The sequence below is a fragment of the Polistes dominula genome, unplaced genomic scaffold (assembly GCF_049000335.1).
Source record: "Polistes dominula isolate Pdom_NZ unplaced genomic scaffold, Pdom_raw_medaka contig_24, whole genome shotgun sequence".
Taxonomy (NCBI): Eukaryota; Metazoa; Arthropoda; class Insecta; order Hymenoptera; family Vespidae; genus Polistes; species Polistes dominula.
Window position 1 is genome coordinate 186,165 of NW_028301150.1, and position 19,038 is coordinate 205,202.

At 32.7% G+C, this 19,038-nt stretch overlaps 2 protein-coding genes across 8 annotated transcripts; one reads left to right on the forward strand and one right to left on the reverse strand.

Annotated features, from left to right (window-relative positions):
• Window positions 1-753: 753 nt before the first annotated feature.
• On the reverse strand, window positions 754-10,497 carry LOC107069177 (uncharacterized). Its single transcript, XM_015326248.2, has 6 exons — window positions 8,035-10,497; window positions 5,986-6,537; window positions 4,334-4,607; window positions 4,014-4,109; window positions 2,078-2,936; window positions 754-1,244 (listed from the first exon to the last, which is right to left on the reverse strand). Exons 2-5 carry the CDS (start codon window positions 6,535-6,537, stop codon window positions 2,101-2,103), a joined length of 1,758 nt encoding a protein of 585 aa, XP_015181734.2. The 5' UTR covers window positions 8,035-10,497; the 3' UTR covers window positions 754-1,244; window positions 2,078-2,100.
• Window positions 1,365-15,446, forward strand: spz (Spaetzle domain-containing protein). 7 transcript variants are annotated; one of them, XM_089177811.1, is made up of 8 exons: window positions 1,365-1,460; window positions 13,135-13,279; window positions 13,799-14,049; window positions 14,409-14,514; window positions 14,603-14,763; window positions 14,852-14,920; window positions 14,987-15,093; window positions 15,187-15,446. In XM_089177811.1, the coding sequence occupies exons 3-8, from the start codon at window positions 13,981-13,983 to the stop codon at window positions 15,344-15,346; spliced, it is 672 nt and encodes a 223-aa protein (XP_089033937.1). In that variant the 5' UTR covers window positions 1,365-1,460; window positions 13,135-13,279; window positions 13,799-13,980; the 3' UTR covers window positions 15,347-15,446. The 7 variants fall into 7 exon arrangements, with proteins under 7 accessions (XP_089033937.1, XP_015181742.2, XP_015181739.2 ...); XM_015326253.2 differs by lacking the exon at window positions 1,365-1,460 and adding an exon at window positions 12,633-13,065 and having other exon boundaries at window positions 13,114-13,279; XM_015326252.2 differs by lacking the exon at window positions 1,365-1,460 and adding an exon at window positions 12,633-13,065.
• Window positions 15,447-19,038: the final 3,592 nt, after the last annotated feature.

The following is a 19,038-nucleotide window of genomic DNA, read 5'->3' on the forward strand; positions in this document are numbered from 1 at the left end:
GGTGCTCGCACGCGATTTAGAAATCGCCGCCGCCGCCGCCGCCGCCGCCGTCGCGTGTATTTGATTTATTACCACGCTTCAATAACATATTCTTTCTTTTTTATTTGCAGTCCAATTAAAAGATTAAAGATATTACAAAAGAATACGATCGCGAAATAGCTTTCTTTTGATCATTGACGCAACAACGGATCTATTATTTGTGCCAATTTTATCTTAAAATGATGAATCCATAAACGGATTTGCGGTTTACGTTTTACTCGCAGGTTTCTCGACCTCGACGACGAACGAAAGGAGATCGACGGAGGACATTGATCCGTACGATTTATTTCGTTAATGTCGTCCGTTGAACTTAGAAACTTCTGGCTCTCTCTTTTACTCTTGTTAGATGGATGCTGGATAATGGACCAAACGCGCAACTCACCGCGTTTATTCACGCATGACCGACACCCATCAATCTTACCTGAGATTTTACATTAAAACTCTTTAATCATAATGTGTCATTGATATATCTATAATCAATACGTACTTTTTCTCTTTTTACATTTGTTTATTTGTCTCTTTTCTACATTCGTTATACTACTTTGATTTATCTTAAGATCAATCATTAATTTCTCTAACAAGATTCTTACAACTTTTATTTTACAATTTATTTAGAACAAAAATATCCTACTATAATTTGTAATAGTAATAAAAATATTACAAAAAAAAAAATGTAGATTCTCCGTAAGACTTAAATTAACCAACATACTTAACTCTTTTGATTTGTTTTTATTTGAAAGCAATTTAAATGTTTCAAGAATCGATCGGGAACGAGTTCCATGCTCGGTGGATGTACAAAATGGTTGATTCTTTCGTTAATAGATGGCATCACTCACGAATTTGAAACCATTTAAAAAGCACGTGCTCGTACTTTAAATTGTCAATGGCATCAGTCGATGGTTGACATGTATCACAAAATATAATATATATTAATTAGAAAAAAAAAACAGTTTCTTCCTTGCTCGTAGGTGTGTAATACTTTTTCCTCTTGCTCATTCTGATTAGATGAAAAAGTAACACTGAGATAACAACGTTGATTGGATTCTGGCACGTTCGCGCACATTGTTTTTCTATTTTTCTTCAAGGCACCCTCTTCCATACGAGATTTCCTAATATTTTATTTGAAAGCTTCTAAACCATGTAAGATTCCGATGACTTGTACCAACTTCTGTATGGATATGGATAGAATGAATACGAATAGACCACTGAAACAGATAATTTCTAATATTAATTACCATTACAATATGAAAATTGAATTGAGAAATTAGTTTACCTAGCTTGATATGCGCATAAATATTTTCAATTTTCTTGTTCTCTTTTTACAGATGTCAAAGTCCAGAAAAAAAAAAACTAGAAATTAATTACATCACGATCTCGTTTTCGTTCAATAAGAAATTAAGGATTTTTACCTGTTTTATTAGGTAAGTCGATATATATATATTTCTTTTCTATCTAAAGTCTAAATTGTCAACATAGTTTAAAAGATCTTATCGAGTATTTACGTCACGATTCGAGTTTCCAATCATATAAGATATATAATGATAATAATTATGTTCCGTAGTTTAGTTAGAAATATTTCACGTTAGCCGAGTATGTGTCCATATGAATATCAATCGATGAGAAAGCCTTGCCCCTCCCCTCCCCCTCCCCTCCCCCTCCCCCTAATCTCCTCCTTCTCTTGTCCCTCCCCAGTTTGTCCCCAGTTCTCCAAGAAGACCCAAAGACCTACGAACACTTTCGCTTCGTTAGCGGTTCGTCGACTTTTACTCGATCAACAGGCGCCCCTTTCTTCTTGTAGCTCTTGTAGCAAAAAACGAAAGTAAACTCGACGACTTTCCAGACTTTCCGCCCGGAACGGTCGCGTTGCTTTTATATTCTTTTGAACTCGTCTTTGTATCGACAAACTTTACAACAATTTTCGCAAACTTTCTTTCAATTTATTATTCAAAAACAAAACAAATGTATTGTTAATATTTTGAAAAATAAAGTTAGAGCCTGTTAGAGTCCAAAGAGTCAACCGAATTTCACGTAATGTTACCTGCGTCTTATCCTGAACAGTTTCTAGACTCGAAATGATCTCCTATCGTGAAAACTCGGAGATGATCTCGCTGTTAACCTCTTCCTTTGTATGCTACTCCTCTTCCAAATAATATTCCTATTGGGAAAATGAATGGCAGGTTGTAACGCGCTACGTTTTGGCCAGTAATGAGCGTTAATAGGATTTAACAATGGTAAAGTTAGAGGTTCTTGAGCGGCGATATCAATGTGAACACTTGAAAACGTTGGCAAAGCGTTAAAATCTTGTGCTTGTAGTTTTGGTAATTCTAATCCTTTCTGATGTTCCAACATTGATATTTTTAAGGTGTCAAATTGTGGCGTTGCTAGAGGTAAATTTGTATGCAACGAAGAGAGATCATTATAAGTTGGTATAGATAAATCCTTTTCCGGGAATGAATATTGAATCTGTTGAAGATGAATCGCTGGATATTCTAGACTCTGTTGAATGGACAATTGTTGTGTTGCCAAATTAGATGAAAAACCTGGTTCTATTTTCTGAGCTTCCAACGAGTTTGGATAAATTTGCGGTAACTTTTTCTCCTCGTCCAACTGATAAATCTGATCTTTGGTATAAATCACTTGTTCCGAGTTAAACGTTGGTTGAGGTTTCCCTGGATATATGGATGACGAACCTAAGTTGTTTTTATTATCGTTCGAGGAATATCCAGAATTTTGTAGTTCCTGTTCGTTAGATCCCATTTGAGGCCCACCAAAACTATTCTCTAGATCTTGGAGATTAGGATGCCGTAAATCCAGCTCTAGTTGATGATCCTTGTCATTCTGATCGTTTTGTTCCGTCTTCATCGGTTTCACGAGCAGAGGTCCTGAGCGATCATCGTCTGTAAACCGTGACGTCTGTCAGTCCCGTCTTAAGCGTTACTATTTCATTCTGTTTGTGTTGTTGCTGTTTATTGCTAATTATTGTAATTTGTCGTTAACTGTGTCTCTCTGTGTGTCTCTGTAATGTGCGTTAATTGTTGTAGACACTGTATTGGTAAAGTGGGTCTCGCGTTTTGTCGCTCAAAATTCCTTCAATTATAAATATGTATTCCTTTCGAATAAAAGTTTTGGGATTTCACGAGTGTTTAAACGTAACAGAAGTGTAAACAAAAAAAAGAAATATTAATTTCTCTCGAAAAGGAATTCGAAGAAAGTGAAATCTTCGAAAGTTTAAAATACGCGCGAGAGTAGGTCATCGTGTTGTTATTTATGAATTTGAAGGTCCGTAATTGTAAAATATTCGTATGAAAATAAAATGAAAATGAACGAATGAACGAACGAACGAACGAACGAACGAACGAACGAACGAACGAACGGCCGCTATAGAAAGTTAAACCGCTAAATTTTGCAGAAGACAAACGATTTCCTATCACGATGAGATGATGTTCCAATCTTCTTCCGCCTTTCCCACGCACAGGATAATCGAAAACAGTAAGATTTCTTATTCGACGACATTTTAATGTGACTTTAATTACAAAGATAATTATTCTCCTCGCGTAATCTTAAATCTCCTTCTCGGAAATGACGAATATATTCACGTGAACCCTGTTTGTATTGTAGATTAAAGTATATATGGAGTATTGAAAAAATTGATTTTTAAAAGAGAGTACGTCGATTCAAATCTATCTGAGAAAATATTATACACATGTACATATACTGTGAGTTACTTTATGTATGTGAATTGAAGTATAAACATAATATATAATATGAATAAAAAGTATTAAAAAATCACAATTGTTAAAAACACACAAATGTTAAAGACAAAGTATTGAAAAGTATTAAGGACACACAAATGTTAAAGAAGACAAGAATTGTTGTTAGTTACGTCCTGTATGGTTCGTGTCATGTAAAAAGTATTGGGAAACAGTTGTTTTTTTGTAGTTGTTGGTTTTCGTAAGCACAGTTAAGTGACCTACCGTCCGATGCCGATGGAAAATGTCCGTCGAAATGATTAGCTGGTCCAGAATAATCCTCTACTTGGGGTGGGGGTCCGTCGTAGGTGCTGTCGTGTTCTGATTTTTAAACAATTTACAATAATCAAATTTATACGTACAATTATTGTGTACAATTATTGAATCGATCGAATTGATTTTGATCTGTCAATGTCTTATTTAGTAGTTCGGTTGGAGATAACATTTGCGAAGGAAGAAGAACCCTTACGATTAGAACCTCGTCTAATTCGTTTCTTTCCTCTTTTTTTTTTTTTTTGCCCTAATCGAAACTATTTGCTGCTTACCAATTGGTCGATGATCGTAACCATAACTCGGTGGACCATATTGTACTTTCGGTGGTTGCACAACAGCACTAGCCGCAATATGACGACCCAGCGAACTTATGGCATCACCAGTCGAACTGATAATTTTTCCTTTAGTAGATACCAAGAAACCACCTCCTTTGATCAGTTGACCTTTTAATGCGAGAACTCCACCACTTATGGCTTTTAATGCTTGTATAACGGTGTTTAAAATAGCTTTTTTGAAATCCCATACGTCAAACGTTTTCTCGCCATACTGAAATAGAAAAAAAGTATTGTACTTATATAGATTTTTTTGTTAATCGAGTGAAAGCGGATCAAAGTAAGGAATAAAAAAAAATAGCTTTCCTATCATAGGATTTATCGATTTATCATTTGTAACGCAAGAATGAAAGTAGGTATGTCTCTTATGATATGTAATAACGCTGTTCGTTAAATAAAGCAAAAACAGTAGGTCGATCGCTTAGACACGTCATTTACTTTATAATTCTTCGTGATAATAGAGAAAAAAGAAGAGAAAAAAGAAGAATGAATCAAGCGATGCGATGCGATGCGATGCGATGCGTCGCATCACTGACCTCATTTTCGGAAGATTTCCTTCGAGCATGATACAAATTTACGACGTCATTTTATTCCTCTTTTTACTTCCTTTTTTTTCTTCTTCTTCTTCTTTATTTGCTATTTGTTGTTGTTCTTTTCCAAATCCAACGTTTTTTCCATGATAAATATTCCTTTCAAACTATTCACATGATATTCTGAGATCCGTGCTACTAAACTACTTCGAAATTCTCATCATCGTTATTTAGAATAATCAAGTTTAATATTAATCAATCTCATATCCGATCAATCGCAAAAACATGTTTATGTATGCCATGATTTATTTGTTTGATATACTTTTATTAAAATTCTACTGACTGAGTGAAGAAAATAGTTTCGTCACAATCGGGTGACGGTTATCGTTTAAAAATATTTTTAATTGTAAGGTTGACAAGAAAAAGATAAAAGGTGTCACGAGATTGGAATGAAGACTGACTTGAATCTCCCTCCTTTGATGGAAAATCTCGATGACCTAATTTAAAGTTTACTAGCTTGTTAATATCTTTCGTCAAATGTTCATTTGTAATTTTTTAATCTACTCTATGACACTTTTTTTTTTATTAAGTATTCGCTTTCGATATTTAATCTTTTACTAGATATTACATTACACCCGTGTGGTGACCGGGTATGAAAGAATAGTCCCACTGTAGCTCATGCATGTCGTAAGAGGCGACTAAAATGGGTACCAAGTGTCCAGGTATATTTACAAATTTGGAGCTTTGGCATAGGTTTAACAACCTTACTATCATTTATCGGAATAATATGCCAAGATTTGCGCGCCAATGAAGAAGAAACAGATATTATATTACTGTTATTATTATCGATACCTTTCTCCGTTACATTACGTTTAAAACTCACTTTTCACGGGACATTTACTTCGAATGATATAACTTTGAAACAAAAAAATGAGATATTTATATTTAAAATATAAAAATAACTAATCGTTGCCTATTATCGATCGATTATGCAATCATATACTGTGTGTGTAATAAATATATGGTAAATATATATATATAAATATTTGATAGGAATATTACCGGTTGAACAGGTGGACCATAAACAACATGAGTAGGTTGACCACTGCTTCCCGAAGAACCTCTCGAAGCTGCTCCCGATGCACTAGCAAGACCACCAATTATTCCACTGGCTATACCCGAAATGATGCTACTAGATCCGGTAACAAAACCACCTGAACCCGATCGTTTAATTCTATCCTGTTCTTGCAATAACTCAGCGTACTTTGGATCCGTTTCAAAATCAATCCTTAATTTATTATCATCGATTTTCTTCATACTTCCCACAGCTTTTTTAAATTCATCCGATTTCTCGATCATCTCGAGAATTTGCATAGCTATTCTTTGCTCTTCCTGTTCCTTAGACTTCTCCAAAGTTCCCTTTTGTTCGATTATCGGCATCTCCGAACTCGAAGGAGGAGGATCCGACCCAGTTCGATCAATCGACCTTCGATACGGTGCTAATCGTTGTAATTGTGCCGATGCTCGTTCCTTCAGTTCATTTTGATTCAACAACGTCTTTTCTGATAGAATTGGAACTATCGAGCAGCATGATAATAAAATCAACAGGAACATCTGCAAATATTTGATTATATCTAAACACTTATCTCTTTGTAATTATCTTTAAAATTATCTTTAGGACCCAAGACAACAAGATCTGTTTCTTTCTTTTTCGTCAACAACTTTCTCGGTTCTTACTTTTTCAAAGTAATTTTTGCAAAATTGACAAAACGTAGGCACGTGTCCGACAATTTTCTCAAATTTGACATGCGTCAGAGCATAAAGTCGCATAAACTCGTGTAGTTGTATGCGTAGACAGTTAGTGGAGCGACTCCCCGGTGAAAGTCACGCGATGATTCTCGAAGATGGCTCGTCTTACGAAACGCCCCCAAGAAAAAAAAAAAAACATGACGTTTCATCTTTCGTGCACAACCTTTGTCCGTACTTGTGTGTCGTCTTATCGACCGAGAAATATGGAGAAAATCGATCGATCCGTTTGACCCCATTTTAAAAACAACTAGATTCATTTTATAAATTGTTCATATAAAAATAAATCAGTCGATCATGCAATCAAGAAGAAAATGACATTTAATTTGTTTTCTTGAAGATTTTAGAAAGCAAACGATTATCCTTGATCATCTTTGACATTTTACGAGTAGTAAAAAGAAAGTTTTAATAAAAATAAGCAAATAAAAATAAAAGAGAGAGAGAGAGAGAGAGGGAGAGGAAGAGAATAAAATAAAAAATATGATTTACAATTGACGAGGATGCTCTAACGAGGAAGTGTTTAACAGCTGGTGGAATAAAACGTTTGATAGAATGATCTCGAGAAGGAAACCGACCAATGTACTCTCTTGAGTTCGGAATCAAAGGCCGGTCTTACTCTCAAAACGAAAGTGATCGAGGATAGTGTCCTTGATCTTGCGCCATGGAGTAGTCGACGCCACGACCTAGATACATCCGAGCTCTATCTTTCATTATTTTATTCAACAATGTATACGCTTTTTAATTAATTATTTATTAATGTCAAGAGAGAGAGAGAGAGAGAGAGAGTATTCGATTCAAAGAGTATTCGAAGAAAATAATTTCCTTTACTTGAAATTCTAACGTTAAATATACAAAATGTTAAGTAAAGTCGGAAATGATGAGAGAAAATGATGATAGAAAATGATGATGATTCGAAGAAAATAACTTGAACGATCGAAAGATAACACAAAACTATTTTCTCTATTGTCAACTGTGAAACTCTCACTGACGAGTATGTTTATTTAACTTTCACGGTACTACACGTGTCTATAAAGCGAGTCTATATGTTTTATCGAGTAAAGTGCATAATGCATAGACCTTTTCAATTTGATATTTTGTCTTGGATCTTGTCGAATATGAAAAATAGTAAAAAATAAAAATAACCGAGAGAAAGATGGAGGGTAAAAAAAAAATAAAAGAAATGTGTCGCGATTATAGAACACCATTTAAATGTAGATATTCGCATACTCGACACTTCGCACTTTTCGCAAATGTTAAGAATGAAATGATTTGACTAGGTTTATGCACGGATAGGTTTAAGTATACCTTGTACTACGTGATCGTGACTTTCACGGTAGATCGGCAAAATGATCGCGGCACTCTCACTGAACTAACTGGCTGGCGCCATCGAGTACTTCCTCACTTTATACCAGCTCCCACCTTTAAACCAATCGCGAGAGAGTGTCCAATCTTTTTCTTTTTTTCTTTTTTGTTTTTGTTTTTTTTCATATACTTACAATTAAAGAACTCCCAAATTTCTTTCGGACCTCCTACTCTCGTCTTGCTTTCCACGAATAATCAAAACTTTCGATAGATCGAACTCTATTGCAAAACCAGGAATCATCTTCCAATGTCTTTGTGTATTTTTCTTTTTTTCTTTTTACCTTTCTTAAGGTTTAACGAACCGTAGAGAAAAAAAATGTATCACATGATTAGACAAAATTTCTCTTATTTATCTATTTATATTTTAATGATCGTTTTACTCGTCGGTTATTAACAACGACACGTTCGTCAATAATCTACAATTAAAAGTTGACAATTATGATAATTTATATCAATTTGATTGACGTACAAATGATCCGTTGATAGTCGATTTGCTCAAAAAGATCTTTTTTTACTTCATTTGATTTGATTCGATTCGATTCGATTTTCACCACGATACTTGTTTTCCTTTTCGATCATACTTTGTATGCCATCCCAAATGAAATGTATTGTCGCAATTGCGTTACCTGCATTTTCTCAAGTACAACAGAAGTAGGAAGTTATGCACGGCAAGCCCTTTTTTTCCACATCGAACTTTAAAAGTCTAAGCACGCTAATGAAAGTGGTGAAATGTCATTATAGTTGCATCTTTATTTCATTTTGCTTGTCACAGGTGAGATCGTACTACGCATTTAACATAATCGATTATTTTGATGTTTTCCGGAAACAAAATTGATACATTTTTATGGTCATTCTTTTATAATGATGATGATGATAGTTTGCGAGGGCGTGTTGAATAGTTCTTTATTAGTTTAATTTCTATATATTTATTAAGATTAACGTAATAATAATTAAAAATAGCATTGACGACTATAATTACAAGGAAAGCTCGTCCTATTACGAATTCATTGTGACCTCGTCTAATTGTAAGAAGATTGAAAAGCATCATAAGAGATAGGGAGAGAAAGAGAGAGAGAGAATCTACTACCCTGACAGTTAATTTCTATTGTGTCGAAACTTCCATAATTATCTACCTCTTAATCTTTTCTTCTACCTCTTCGTACTTTAGTTTGTTGAAAAAATTTGGATTTTTTCGTTTACGATTATTCTTACTGCAATTTGCGAAAGATCTCTCAACTCACATTTCTTAATCTCGACTAATCTCTCATAGTTCTTAAGATTTAATTTCTACTTAAGAGTAATAATTAGTAAGAGACTTTCTTTCGATTTATTAATATTTGTATTTTTAAGATTGAGGAAGAACATAACAAAATATGTTGCACTTGTGTAACTACGTGTACATAAGGATAAATAATAATGAAGGATAATGATAGTGATATACTGCGAACAATTTTATTGTCCGATTATTTGATCGTACCACCACGTCATTCATCCTTTCGACGAGTAGAAAGTAGGCGAATTGTCGGACTCGTTTGCTTTTAACGTTTTTCCTGAACTCGTCGTCGTCGTCGTCGTCGTCGTCGTCGTCGTTATAATGTGCTTGTTTACTGCGTAAACTTTGCTATCCGAGTAGGTACTCGCTTGAGATATAATACGAAAGGCAAGCGGCGCATCAACATTGTTCTACGAAGTAACAGGATGATTATAGTCACCGGTGTGCATTAGATTGTGACGCTCACTCCCAGAAATCAAAAGATACTTTGCAGTTTTTGTTCATTCCATTTCCTGTCAGTTACGACAGAATATTTCTCTCGTTATCGAATCCAATGATTTTATATTGTCTATATCCTTGCTCGCTTTTATCAAATTATTGTCATTAGTATTATTATACAACGACGACCAATCGACTAATAGGAAACTCGTCAATTGTTTCCTTTCATACTTTCGATTGGAATGAACTTTCAAATTTGACATTAGGTATATTCGTCAATTTACAGTTGTTCTTCAATGATCGAAGTAATGATAGGTGTACTTAATAAGCATTCAAATAAGATATTTGAAAGGAAAATAAATGCATAATATTCGATTATAAAAGTTAATTTAACATAGAAATCGTGTGATCAAAAAAACGATCATTCCTATGATTGAATTTCTAGCGAAATTTGTTGGAAGTCGGTAATACTGTTTGCATGACAGTAATCTGACACAAGGTAGAATATTTCTCATAGAACTTTGTTACCACAAGTTCTTACTGAATAACACATCTCACGGATTCTCTGTATTCTCGACAGCTGGCGCATGCTGTGTGACCGCTTTTGCTCGCTATCATCGAGACTTTCCTTAACAAGCAGTATAATATCATCGTCCAATGTTATTAACCGAGATTCATTATATTTCGATACGAAGGTGAGCATCGGCTTGCTTACGAATTTGGAACTTTAATTGGCACCTCTAAGACTGTCATTTTCTCATACGTTAGTTATGATCATTTATTAATCGACTAACTAATATAATTCTATTATATATTTTAATAAGAAATTTCATTTTTAGATTTATTTACTCGAACGACAATAATCCCTAAATAATTTCTATTTCTTACAAAGGAGAAGATAACTGTACCGTTTCAATTTTAGAAAATGTACAATTCATTGTTCTCCTCAATCCCCCCTCTATTCTATTCTTTATTTACATCAGGCCAAATGTCCATCCAATACATGCATGCGAACTATCAAGTTTATTGAACTTTCTCTTACCTTCAATTTGCGTTTATTTCTCTTAGCTCGATCGCAAATAAACTATCAAATAAAAAATAGCTATGCACTATTCGTTACCACAATGCGTATATCTCCAATGTAGAATTTCATGAATTCTACAATGTATGCATGTATCAAACGATCTAATTTACTCATTGATTTTATATATATTATTATTATTATTATTATTATTAAAAATAATTTCTTAAAGAAAAGTCATAGCACATATCTTGTTTGATACGGTTTCCAAGTATTCCATCATTTTAGTCGAGACGCGATGCATAATTCGAGGAAACATCTGTTAAATAATATCCATTAAATTTCAAAGAAACGTATGTACTTTGTAAAGCATACGTTATTCATACTAATAAAAATAGAACTAGCCTTGTACCGTCTATCCCCTTCATACGAATAATTAAAAGATTTATCAACATGTCAGATTCCTTACAATTTATTAAGATAATTTTATTTCGTTGAAGTTTTTCCTACATTTATACTGGCAAGTATAAAATAAAGACAAAAGTCTTAAACGTATATGCATATGCATAAATACTCGTAAACGTTCTTTCGATGTATAATTTTATATGATTAATGTTCGCGGTATTGACCGGAATTGTGGATAACAATTTACCGACACTTTCTAACCACAATCTAATCCAAACTATAATAGGAAATTCGAATGAGTAATCGAGAGTTTATGGACAATGATAACCAAAAAAAATGGTTTTAAAATTAGACATTTATTTAACGATTTATAATAACTCTATACTATTTCCCCTCCCCTCTCCCCTTCAAATTTCGACCTCGATAATCTTCCAATGGAATTTCTTTTAATTATGATTATTGTTATTATTAAAAGATTCGTAAAAAAAAAGAAAAATTCATGAAAATATTGTTGAGAAAGTCATTGACATCGAAACAGGGAAATGTACGAGACACTTAAAGATAAAATCATGTCACGTCGATAGAAAGGAAAAAAAACTATTAAAAAATAATTCATGTCCGTACTTACATACGTATGTACACACCTGCTGATTTTCCCGTTAAAAACGGCAGATCTTAACTCATTAATTAGTGTGTGTGATCATCTTACCTTGACGTCATTCAAGAAGGAAATTATTTTTATTTCAATATAAGTAGCACGTTTCCATCCTTACTAAGTGAAATTCTGCGCACGTTTTTTGTTTTTCTTTGTGTTTTTTTTTTTGCTATTTAAATGAAAATAGAACGATCCTTATATACTTTTGCATCGTGTAGAATAAATAAATTATGTGGTCATTATGTGGTAGGTCCAGTGTAACAGTATTGTTCTATGAAATTAATTTAGAAGGAAACTGTCAATCTTCTTCAATCAACGATCACCATCACAGATGCAATATACTGCTTGGAAAATCCAAAACAATTGTATGCGTAACGGTTCCAAATTGACAATTATTACATCGTAATATTAATTTTGTTAGCAAGTTTGTAAAGCAAGCTCTTTGAAGATACCTTACACATAAATGTTATTAACATTAATTTGCATTTCTAAAATAGTTTAAATGTATTCATTTTTTTGGTGATAATATCAAAGAGAGAAAGAGAACAACAAAACGGCATATTAAAAATTCGAGTTATATCATTTCTATTAGCAAGATCACAAGGACGAACAAGATTATATTCGTTTTATGATGATTTCATAGTGAAAAAAAAAACCTGTTATCGCACGTTTCATTATGTTCGACCAAATAGAGGATAAAGAAATGTTAATTTAAATTAATTGAAACGTCTAACGCGTTTATTACTCTGATAGATTAATGTGTATCATAACGTTAAAAATTAGTTGTAACTTTGAATGGCAGGCAACATTGAAACACGTAATATGTACGTTATGACACGTGTAAATATTTTACACAGATGTCGCAAGAAGCAAAAGTAAGATAAATAGTGGTAAACACGATTGCCTCCGATGTTTCTCTCGACAGTCACGGACAGAAAGGAGTGAAATAATAGTTTATGTGATAGTCTAATCATCCTTTTCATTACACACACACACTCGTTTTCCTCCCATATAAGTGAAATTAATATTATTTCATCTTTAAAAGTTTACGCATCAGTTACAAGTTACGTGCAGTTGTATCATCGGAATACGTACGAGAAATTGGTAATTCATATTTGTGAAGACTGTTTCGATCTTACGTCAAGCGAAAATCATTTTCCAAATATACATATTTACATACCGGTGTGTATATGTTTGTACGTATGTATGTATAATGCGGTTGAATTCTAGTCGTGCTTTTCTGAAAATTAGGTAAATTTGGAAAACTACGGAAGAGGAAAATAAATGTACGAGATATGAAAGATCGTATCTACAAACAACGTAACTGACTCGAAAACGTCGACTACAGAATTTGAAGGAACGATCGTTAGATCCCCATCATATTAATCCTTACTAAGTGAGTATCGATTTGTTCGTTCATTATTTATTATAATATTATTTTGCCATAAAGATACCCTTGATTATAGCTTGTTGTTAATTAACGTCGACAGGGCGAGCATATCTCTGTACAAGTAATACGATTTTATCAATCAGTAATTTTATCTATGGCGAGTAGGGCATATTCTTGATGTTTATAATTTGCTCATAAATGTTCAAAACGTATGATTTATATGATGCGTTAGTTTACGAATAAACCGTCATTGCATCTCGGTTTTTGCGGTCTGACATATAAACCGATATCCATCGTACACATTTTGCCAGTGTTTGCTTAAAAAACTAATGAAAAAAGTTGAATCTGTTAGTAATACCACGCACAGTAGGTAGAAGAAGATAGAACAACCTATAAAAAACATAAATAACGTGTTTTTATAACTTCACAGTACAAAAGGTACAAGGTGAAAGGCAACGAATCAACGTGATCCATTTTATCTTTTTCCACATTTCCGCCAAGTTTACCACAACTTTTCCTTTATAGAATCCAAAATAGGAAGGAGAAAAGAACCAGAAGACTTAATCGAACATTTCGTTCTTTACATCATTTAATATAGAAGAGGAAAACAGAAAAAACAATAGTTACATTACCTTCGTGTGATTTAATGCGTGAACATTTATAAATAATTAATTGATTATAAGTTACGGAACAAATCGAGCGTCAAAATGGCCAACACTCGAATGAATTACCATCATCAACGAATGATTGTGATCAAAGCTGTACTTTTATTCCTGGTATGTTTGTTTCCCATTAATATTATTCTTTTTCTTTTTATATTAGTTTAATCTCATTGTTTGTAGAAAAATAAAAGTAGAGTAGAGAGGCGTATTGGATTTTTCGTTTTTTTTGACCAACATAATCAATTTTTTAATATAATATTCTTGATGAAAACATTAAAAAATTTGTTTTATATCGAACAATTCTCTTGAAAGTTTGTATTAATTAACTTCTAGCAACGCGATTTTATTAACGCTTATCCATTATAAATTTTATCGCTGATATAAAAGATTGAATTTTTTTTATACGGTTTTTCCTAGGGAGAAAGAGAGATAAATGTGATTTATAACAAGGTATAATTATTTCCGAGTTACAGATAATAGACAAAACAAATTCAGAAGAAAATTTCTTTAACGAACGTAAGTTTGATCGACCGTCATATCCTAGCTGGTACGATCGATCCTCACTAAATACACGTAGATGTAAGTATTAGAAAGAATAATCTTTTTCTGTATGAAAATAAAAAAAGGATTATCCGTAGTTATAACGATGAATAACTATTGTTTAAAGTAGCCGTTGATAATGACGATCGTATATATTTCGTCAAAGACGATGTCAATTTACCAATATGCCAGAATGAAATTTTTTGCGAAGATGTTCCTAATTATCCTGAAGAATTTGTAAAGGCTAAATTACGATCAACCAAGGGTATATTTGGTGTCGTAGATATCGTAAGTAACGCTATATTATAAAAATATATTTGATAAAGTTGAACGTTTTTCCATTATTTTATTTTCTATCGATTTCTAATGATTATAGTTAGTAAATAAAACGGATGATTTAGCTGTCAGAACGGATGTGGATGAAGTATCGCTATGCTTAAGCCAGGTAAATAGTTCACATTTATCTTTTATTTCATTTATTAATCAGCAAGGATTTGTTCTCGGTCCACAGGAAGAGATAATTCGTCCTAAAACTGCAAAATCTGTAAATGGGGAGTGGCTATTTATAGCACAGAATGGACAAGAATTCGCGCAAGCGGTACGCATCGAAGTTTGCATGTAAGTTCACCTATTTTTTCTACTTATTTTTTTTACAAATTCTCCCGCATCTTTAGAATTATTTGATGATACTTATGCACATCCATTTTCCAGGCATGATTCTCAACCATGTAGATTTTTCAGCTCTGAATACAAAACAGTTTGCGAACAAACTTACATTTTTCGCGAGCTTGTTGCAGTTAAGGATGATGGCTTAAAATCAGACTTGTTTCGTTTTCCTGCCAACTGTTGTTGCAATATCAAAAATACATAGAATACTTTATTCTTCTTTTTAAATGCACTTTATTTAATTGACGTATATAATATATATATATGTACTCGAAATTTCTAATAAAATATATATTTAGACGAAATCTATGTTTGATTTGTTCAGAATAATTTTAGAAAATGTGATACTCTCGCTGAAATATCCTGTACAAAGTATGTATATCGAGACTCTTGGTAAAAAAAGTATGCAATATACTTAACTCACGACAGCACTTTTCTCAAAAATCGACAAAATTCTTCTTTTCCTTTTCATTCGGTTTGTTTCCATCACTTTTGCATCTTTTCCTTTTTCCCTTTTTTCGCCCTCATCGAGATAAATAAAGCTTTACTCAAGTTGAAATATCCTTTTTATTTATCACCATTCAATTTCCTCTTATTCTTTTAATTACAATGAAAATTTCTTTCCTCTAGGAAAAATTAGAAAAAGAAAATGAGAACAGTATCGAGTGAGATGTTTTACAAAAAAACCAAAATGACAAATCTGTTATGTAAAAGTGTTCAAAGTTATATGAAACGAAAGATAAATTTGTTCCTTTCTTCTTCTTCTTCTTCTTCTTCTTCTTCTTCTTCTTCAAAATAAAGAAGAAAGAAAATAATAATAATCTAATCGAAAAACTAATCACATTAATTATTTTTTTCTCAAGCGTTATTTATTATAGCCAACTCGGCGATAAAAGGGAAACTTGCACGTGCCGAGAATAAAACGATATCTTTTGAAATTATTACTAACTTTCTCATCTCCTTGATTTATATTTTTTTATTAACTTTAATTACACCCTTGTAAACTATGATTTTTTTTTTTTTTGTTATTTTCAACAAAAGGAGGATCTTGAATCGAAGACGTCATTTTTCTTGGCGTATATGCGTTAAAAAAGCAAATTCAAAAATGGAAAAGTAAAAGATCCGTGTTCGAATTCTGAAATTAGAGAATTTGTTCGCAAATCCTGCAATACTTTTCAAAAGTAGAACCATCGACGAGATAAACGACTTTTCTGTAGGTAACATCATTTTTCCAAATATTCCTTTCGCGATTCGGGTTTATCTTTTTCTCAATTTTCATCAAATTTTGTTCTCTTTGATAGAAGGAATAAAATAAAATACAATATAATTATAATAGTAAATTGAATTGAAGTACGGTAAAGGATGAACGTTTGTTTTTCTTTGAATAATTGTGTACGATTACGCTTACATTAACTAAAATTCCCTTTTTTATGAAGGTAGAAGAAAATGTACAGGTACCTACACCGAATGCGTGTTGTTTGTATCAACGAAAGAGGGTAAGAACAAAGCTTGTGGAAAAGGAAAGAGCTAAAGAATAGAAGAAGAAAAATGTAATCTCTTTGAAAAGAGCTTTTTACGCGTTCTCGTTCGCTCGTATTCGAAAAGAAGCAAAAAAAGTGGAATAAAAAGAAAATGAAAAGGAAAAGAAGGAGTGTGAAATAACTTTTATCAAAGTTAAATCTAACAACCTAAGTTCGTAATTACTTTGACATTTTTTACGCGATAAACAAAAAAAAGAAATACGAACGTAATCGTCGCAATGTTAGGGATAAAGAGATCAAAATATAGTCTGTAGATTTGCAATTGGGAGGATACTTGAATATTTTCCTTTGTAAAAAGAAAAAAGAGAAAATATGAAAGGTGGTGGTGGTGGTGGTGGTGTTCTGATTTATATCGTATCTTTTGCGTCCAACCGTGGTAATGTAAATTATTCGATGACAGCTTTTTGCAACGCACTATTTCCGGTATAGTATAAAGAACCAAGGCGGCCGGCGCCGCCGTTAACATCTGTTCGATGCAACGTTCCAAGATAAACAAATTACGAGATCGTTCTTTGGATCGATATTATCGAGATCGATATATTCCATAAAATGTGCGTTACAAGTTTTCTTTAAAACTTGAATAACCTTCGTGATGTTAAGACTTAAGTAACTATACTTGTATCGTACAAAATTCTCCCACCGAATTGTTTACTTTACTTTCACAAGTAATAACTTGAATCTGTTTTTATTCATTTCACGATCAAAGTTGATAGACCTTTTGATTTAGCATTATCGTATAGTCAAGCACCTTCAACACATTTTCACGACAACAGTCCGAAGGAAATTCGTTTCAAAATTTATTCAAAATTCGTTGATTGTTTCAAGTAAAGAGAGACGTTTAAAAAACGAGGACATGTACCTGTTGACTGTCGAGTTTTTTTTTTACGATTTTTTAATTAAACCCAAACAGAGAAAAAGAGAACAATTTACCTCTGATGGAAAATAAATTTCATTCGAAATATTTTATAATTATAAATATAGTTACTGTTGTGTAATCCAATTTTTCACATTTCTACGTACAATATTCAGTAATTATTATTTTGAATACCATTGAGCATATCAATCGGAGACATTTTGCATACAATTGTAAATTCTAAAAGCGTTTTGTTAAAAAACATATTGTAAAGAATGAAATGAAAAATCTCTCTGTTATTGTTAAAGTGTAGGACGAAATTGAAAGAAGGATTGAACGAACTTCTCTAATTTAATTTCGCATTGATTTATCCTGTTTATTCGCATTCCTTGAGCTTTATCTAAAGTTCGCATACAAGGAAAGAGTTAGAATTACCATATTAATGTACTTGCTGCGTTTCAAGATTTTATCGGTGCGAAATTGTGTATTCGTTGAGATTAGAGGACGCGGTCACGTATGGTCGTGTGCGTGCTCGTTGTTCGATCTCGTGATATATAAAAAGAAAGAACAAAAAATCTAATAGGATGGGAAAAAATAGAAAGAAAGAGAGAGAGAGAGAGAGAGAGAGAGAAAAATTCGATACATCGATTATAACACATCTGAACAGAACAACGTTGTGTTCGTCGTTTCGATGAAATCGATGAACCGTACAAATTTACATCCGAAAAGCGTCATTGTCTTTTGATTTTGGTGAATTTCACTATACCACCAGATGGAATCAATGCTCCCAAATTCAAAATAAATTTCAATACAATTTGTCCTTTTTTTATTTGTCGTCGTCTTCTTTTCTTTTTATTTATTTTTATCTCTAAAATTTGATCTCTCTCCTTTGTTCATTTTCAGTGTTACATTAGATGGATCGTATAATTTTTCGATAAACAAAAGATGTTACGCGCGAAAACATATGGGTATAGAAAGAGAAAGAAAATGTGATGAATCCATTGAAGTGGACGTATAATTCACATGTAATATTATATACAGATGTCCCGTTAATTTGTCAACCGTACGGATATGACAAGAGCTAAAAAAAAAATGGTATCCAAGAGAAAAAAACCTTGAAGATTTTTTTTTTTTTTAACGTGAAAACAAAACTTTTGACGTTCTTATATGAATGTATGCATATCGGGTAATGCATATGAAACATGTGCATAATACAAAACAATGCAATTTTTGTGAAAAAGTAAATAACACGGGACGAGACTATCGAATAGCACGCGATATATTTCATTTGAAGTATATTATTGGGTGCGACGGTGTGTACAAGTTTTTGACAAGCAAATTAAATTGCTTCAATTTTCAAGTCTAATTTACTTTTCTACACATTTTCATTTGTAATAATAAGTTAATTATTCACATTGATTTATTGAATTGTTCGAGAGGTAATTGATAGGAAATTGTATCCATCAAAAAAGATTTTTCAAATAACGAATTATTTCGTAAATT

What these genes read in the sequence shown, in the direction of transcription:
- spz (XM_089177811.1), top strand. Translation starts at nt 13,981, where the DNA reads ATGGCCAACACTCGAATGAATTACCATCATCAACGAATGATTGTGATC. An exon ending in CTCACTAAATACACGTAGAT is followed by an intron (nt 14,515 to 14,602) that starts GTAAGTATTAGA and finishes TATTGTTTAAAG; the next exon opens with TAGCCGTTGATAATGACGAT. An exon ending in TATTTGGTGTCGTAGATATC is followed by an intron (nt 14,764 to 14,851) that starts GTAAGTAACGCT and finishes TAATGATTATAG; the next exon opens with TTAGTAAATAAAACGGATGA.
- LOC107069177 (XM_015326248.2), bottom strand. Translation starts at nt 6,537, where the DNA reads ATGTTCCTGTTGATTTTATTATCATGCTGCTCGATAGTTCCAATTCTA. An exon ending in ATGGTCCACCTGTTCAACCG is followed by an intron (nt 4,608 to 5,985) that starts GTAATATTCCTA and finishes TTTCTATTTCAG; the next exon opens with TATGGCGAGAAAACGTTTGA. An exon ending in TTTTCCATCGGCATCGGACG is followed by an intron (nt 2,937 to 4,013) that starts GTAGGTCACTTA and finishes CACGGTTTACAG; the next exon opens with ACGATGATCGCTCAGGACCT.